The following is a 5,953-nucleotide window of genomic DNA, read 5'->3' on the forward strand; positions in this document are numbered from 1 at the left end:
CAGTTTGGAGATTTATACAATCTTCGTGAATATCTTCCTTTTTCTCAGAGTTGGACACGGCCTGCTTCCAGCAGCGCTACCAGGCAGGACTTCACAGGGTCAATACAATTCTCTGACGATTCTACATCTCAAGTGATCCCAGCCTCTTCTGTGTTTCCCAAGGACCTAAGAGGTCATGGTGGCTGTGAATGGGGACGATCAGGTCAGAAAGGGTCCTCACCTGAATAAGAAGATGCCTTGTACTGAAACCTTGTTATTCATCTCTGAAAGAGGCAGGTCAGCACTCTCATCATAAAACAGTTCTTGGTCCTCAGAGGCAAGGGTGACATGACAGTGGAGCCTTTCATTGCTCCAGAAACAAGGAGGCCCCGACAATTAAGCAGTGTCAAGGGCTGGCTGGCCATACCATCTGACAATCTGAGTTCCCAAGAGAACAGTCTGCTCTTCTTCCTAGATTTCTTCCAAGTCGGCCGGGGTCGGTGGCTCAGCCTGTAATCCCAGCACTTTGGGAGGCCAAGGTGAGTGGATTGCCTGAGCCCGTGGGTTCGAGACCCGCCTGGGTAACTTGGCGAGACCTCATCTCTACAATAAATCAAAAAAATCAGCCGGGCGTGGTAGCGCATGCCTGTAATTCTGGCTACTAGGAAGGCTGAGGTGGAAGGATCGCCGGAGCCCAGCAGGTCAAGGCTGTGGTGGCCGGGAGCGGCCACTGCACTCCAGTCTGGGTGACAGAGTGAGACTCCAACTCAAAAAAAAAAAGATTTCTTCCAAGTCCATCATTACTGGGCCTGAAGGATCCCTCTGGCACCTGTGGTCTCTGAGGACGCAGGCACTAAGCCTTCTTGTTGGAAAGTTTTCTTGACCTGGCATGCACTGAGGCTGTCCCAGGCCCTCCGTCTCCTGCCCACCTGACTACCCCTCCCGCCCTTCGCTATCCCACAGACCATGTGCAGGGGGGCATGGCCAGGCTGCCCTCCAGGAGTCAGTCCCAACACACATTGGCAAAGAGGAGTTAGTGTCCAGGTCCTGGGACTGGTTCAAGTAAGATGAGAGGGCCAAGACTGTTCTTGCTCCTCCAGGGAGTGAAATGATTTTTGCTGAGTTGTTTAAAACTGGGGTAGTGGCCTCATCAGCAGTCAGAGTAGTGCAACTCTCTGGAATCTGGCCATGGGGTGATTTTCACATCAGCTTCTGTCTCGGTGACCGAGGACCTCGGGGCTTCTTCTTTGCCCTCAATCCCAAGGCCTCTCAGGCACCGCTTCCAGCGGGCCAGGCAGTGATGGGCAGAGGAGCGGATCTCCCCACTCCGCAGGGCATAGATGACAGGGTTGACCAGGGAGTTGACAAGGCACAGCATGGAGCAGAAGGCGAAGGCCTTCTTGACCTGGTCGCTGAGTGTGGCAGCCAGGCTGTAGACCATGAGGGCCAGTACTGGGAACCAGCACATGAGAAGCACAGCCAGCACCAGCCCCAGGGTCTTGGCCAACTTCACATCCAGCCTCATCCGGGCCATTCCTGGCACCTGCTTGTCCTGGTGCTCAGCCAAGCTGGCTACGTGCTGATGGGCCTTCCAGAGGACGTGCCCATAGGTGCAGATGATACCGGAGAAGAGAAAGGCGATGAACAGGAGCCAGCCCAGTAGGTACTCACTGGGGATCAATGGAAAGAGCTCAGAGCAGGGACTGGGACAGCAAGTCCATCCCATGAGGGGCAGATAGGAGACAAATGCCGAGAGGACCCACATGATGCCCAGGGCCACCAGTGCCCTCCCATGGGTGAGGAGAGCCTTGTATGCAGGTGGGTAGCGCAGACAGAGGTAGCGGTCAATGGCAGTCAGCAGCAGGCTGCCCACGGAGGCTGTGAAGGTCATGGTCACACTGCCAATCTTCAGCAGGAAGACAGCCTTGGAATCCACGCCATGGAAGACGTGGAAATTCACAAAACTGCACGCAAAGACCACGCTGGCCAGGAAGTCCGCTCCAGCCAGGCTGCCAATGAACAGGTATGAGGGCTTCCTGCAGAGTCGGCGGGAGGACAGGATCAGGTAGAGCACAGCCAGGTTCTCCAGGGCACTTAGCAGGCCCAAAAGGGTGCACAGCACTGCAACAGCTATCTTTTGGGGACCGCTCAGGACCATGTAATCCTTCATAGGGTTGGAATCCAAGCCATCCCACGAGCCATTGGCTGCCTCCGTCACCCAGCACCTCTCCATGGGGTGGGCCCTGTGGCTTCCCTGGGCGTGCCAAAAGGGCTTCGCTGCAGTGCAATGAGAAGAAGACAAGACTCCTTTCAGTCAGCACAATAGTGAGGTCCCCGGTGCCTTACTCTAGCCGCGATACCTGCATGGATGGATATGTTGGAAAATCAGTTTATATTTTGTTCCCCTGCATCTTGTCCTTTCTCCATGCACGTGGGGAGCCAGATCTTCTCTGGCTGCTTCAGGGAAGGTATGTGGGAATGCAACACACAGGAGTGACCCTTAAGCTTTTGGCTTTTTATTTTCTAAAAGACTCATCCTATGACTTCCCTTTGAAAGTAGAGGGAATCCCCAAGGGTCAAAAACTAAGAGGAAATCAAAACCAAGATGAAATGGAATCTGGAGTGATAAGGGCAGGTTTTTTGTTGTTATTGTTGCTTTTGAGCTGGTCTCTCACTCTGTCGCCCAGACTGGAGGGCAGTGGCACACTCATGGCCACTGCAGCCTCGACCTGCTGGGCTCAGGCAATCCTTCCACCTCAGCCTTCTAAGTAGCTGGAACTACAGGCATGTGCCACCATGCCCAGCTAATTTTTTAAAAATTTACTGTAGAGATGAGGTCTTGCCAATTTGTCCAAGCTGGTCTTGAACCCATGAACTCAGGCAATCCTCTCCTCCACCTCCCAAAGTGCTGGGATTACAGGCGTGAACCACCATGCCCAGCTAAGGTTTTCTTGTTGTTGTTTTTCTTCTGTTTTATTTGTTTGCCAGTTTTGGCAAGTAAAATGCTAAAATTTCAACAACTATTTGGGGATGGGAGATGAGACTTTGGCATCACCCCAAGAGGTATAAAGATAAACTTTAGAAGAGAAATAATTTTTCACTAGATAAAATATAGGAATCTAGTTAAATTTAAATGTCAGATAATGAATTTTTTTTTAGTATGTCCCAAATATTGAAGAAAAAAAGAAACCTAAATATTGTGTGGTTCATTATTAGACTAGAAAGCAAATTAACCAGGTGGGTTAGCTCACACCTATGAGTTCGAGGCCAGCTTGGGCAACATAGTGAGATCCTGTTTCTACAAAATAAAAATTAACTCAGCCTGTAATCCTGCGCCTTTGGGAGGCTGAGGTGAGTGGATTGCCTGAGCCATGGGTTCGAGACCCGCGTAGGTAGCAAGACCTCATCTCTACAATAAATCAAAAAATCAGCCGGGCATGGTAGCGCATGTCTGTAATTCCAGCTACTTGAAAGGCTGAGGCGGAAGGATTGCCGGAGCCCAGCAGGTCGAGGCTGCGGTGGCCGGGAGCAGCCACTGCACTCCAGTCTGGGCGACAGAGTGAGATTCCAACTCAAAAAAGGGAAAAAAAGTTAGTTAGGTGCAGTGGTGCACACCTGTAGTCTCAGTTATTTAGGAGACTGAGGTGGGAGGAACACTTGAGCCCAGGAGTTTGGGGCTGCAATGAACTATGACTTCACCACTGCACTACAGTCTGGGTGACAGAGTGAGACCCTATCTCTAAAAAATTAAAAACACAAAAGAATGAGGTGAAAAATATTCAAAGATAACTGTTAGTTGGGTGCGGGGGGGGCGGGGGGAGCTCACACTATAATCCCAGCACTTTGGGAGGTGGAGGCGAAAGGATTACCTGAGCTCAGGGGTTTGAGATAAGCCTGAGCAACATGGCAAGACCTCGTCTCTACAATTAAAGAAAAAAAAAATCAGCTGGGCATGGTGGCACATGCCTGTGGTTACTTGGAAGGCTGAGGCAGAAGGATCACCTGAATCCAGCAGGTCAAGGCTGTGGCGGCTGTGAGCATGCCACTATACTTCTGCCTGGGCGACAGAGTGAGACTACAACTCAAAAAAAAAGAAAGAAAAGAAAATTGTTCAATAACACATCTTTACTGAAGAACCATCTAAAGGATGTGCTTTTCAGAAGGAAATTCAGGGCAGGTGCAGTGGCTCACACCTGTTATTCCAGCACTTTGGGAGGCCAGGGCGAGAGGATTACTTGAGACCAGCCTGGGCAACATAGCAGTCTCCAAAAAAGAAACATTAAACAAAAAATTTTTTTTCCAAACTCTCACTCTGTTGACCAGGCTGGAGTGCAGTGGCACACTCACGGCCACTGCAACCTCGATCTGCTGGGTTCAGGTGATCCTTCTGCCCCAGCCTTCCAAATAGCTGGAACTGTAGGTGCACACCACCACATCCGGCTAATTTTTTGATTTATTGTAGAGACAAGGTCTTACCATGTTGCCCAGGCTGGTCTCAAAACCCTGGGCTTGGGCAACTCTCTCACCTCTGCCTCCCACCGTACCTGGCTTTAAAAAAAATTTTTTTAAAAATTATTATTATTTTTTTTTGAGTTGGAGTCTCACTCTGTTGCCCAGACTGGAGTGCAGTGGCCGCTTCCGGCTACCACAGCCTTGACATGCTGGGCTGCGGCGATCCTTCTGCCTCAGCCTTCCAAGTAGCTGGAACTACAGGCACGTGCTACCACACCCGGCTAGTTTTTTGATTTTATTGTAGATATAACGTCTCGCCAAGTTGCCCAGGCGGGTCTCGAACCCGCGGGCTCAGGCAATCCACTAATCTCAGCCTCCCAAAGCGCGGGATTACAGGCTAAGCCACCAAGCCCGGCTTTTTTTTAAAATTAATTTTAAATCAGCAGGGCATGGTAGCGCATGCCTGTAATTTCGGCTACTTGGAAGGCTGAGGCGGAAGGATCGCCGGAGTGCAACAGGTCGAGGCTGCGGTGGCCGGGAGCGGCCATTGCACTCCAGTCTGGGCGACAGAGTGAGACTCCAACTCAAAAAAATAAAAATAAATAAATAAAAAATAAAATTTTTTAATTATCTCAAAATTTAAAATAAAAACAAAGTTTAAATAAAATTGTGAGTGGTAGTAATACAAGACAAAAATGAGATTAATATAGTTAAAGCTTTATTTGGGAAGTAAGTAACGACATTGATTAACTTTTGGCTTAAAACAAACAAAAAACCACAAAACGGGCATCATCTCTTACTCTCTTTATTGCAATGCTTTCTAACTGGGGTCTCTGCTTTTAACCATGCTCATTTCTTTTCTAATTTCAACACAACAGCCAAAGTGATCCTTTTAAAATATGTTAGATCATGTTGTTCCTCTGTCCCAAACACTACCTAGCTCCCCATTCCATTAACTATAAAAGCCAAAGTCCTTTCTCTCTCTCTCTTTCTTTTCTTTCTCTCTCTCTCTCTCTCTCTTTCTTCTCTCTCTCTCTCTCTCTCTATCTCCTTCTCCCTCCCTCCCTTCTTTCCTTTTTCTTTTCTTTCTTTTTTTTTTTTAAGGCAGAGTCTCACTCTATTGCCCAGGTTGCAGTGCAGTGACATTATCTTATCTCACTGTAGCCTTTCAAGTGATCCTCTTGCCTCAGTTTCCTGGGCAGCTAGGACCACAGGTGTGTGCTACCACACCCAGTTATTTTTTAAATTTTTTTGTACAGAAGAGGTCTCACTATGTTGCATCTGAGTGGCACAGAAAGGGAAACTGATAGCCCTAAATGCTCATATTACAAAAGAAGAGACTCATGAGCTAGACATCCAACTCATGAAATGAGAAGGGCCCCAGCATAAATATAAAAAGGCAGAAGAGAGAAACAATAAGAGCTAAAATATAAGCTGGGCTCGGTGGCTCAGCCTGTAATCCCGCGCCTTTGGGAGGCTGAGGTGAGAGGATTGCCTGAGCCCACGGGTTCAAGACCCACCT

At 48.9% G+C, this 5,953-nt stretch overlaps 1 protein-coding gene across 1 annotated transcript; it reads right to left on the bottom strand.

Annotated features, from left to right (window-relative positions):
* Positions 1 to 1,084: 1,084 nt before the first annotated feature.
* On the bottom strand, positions 1,085 to 2,236 carry CNR2 (cannabinoid receptor 2). Its single transcript, XM_008062153.1, has one exon. It carries the CDS (start codon positions 2,210 to 2,212, stop codon positions 1,130 to 1,132), a length of 1,083 nt encoding a protein of 360 aa, XP_008060344.1. The 5' UTR covers positions 2,213 to 2,236; the 3' UTR covers positions 1,085 to 1,129.
* Between the last annotated feature and the right edge of the window lie 3,717 nt (positions 2,237 to 5,953).

Source organism: Carlito syrichta, unplaced genomic scaffold, assembly GCF_000164805.1.
Source record: "Carlito syrichta isolate Samal-C Ts95f unplaced genomic scaffold, Tarsius_syrichta-2.0.1 Scaffold305659, whole genome shotgun sequence".
NCBI classification, from domain to species: domain Eukaryota; kingdom Metazoa; phylum Chordata; class Mammalia; order Primates; family Tarsiidae; genus Carlito; species Carlito syrichta.

Bases quoted from the DNA above. Each gene is read 5' to 3' on its own strand.
- CNR2 (XM_008062153.1), bottom strand. From the start codon at position 2,212: ATGGAGAGGTGCTGGGTGACGGAGGCAGCCAATGGCTCGTGGGATGGC.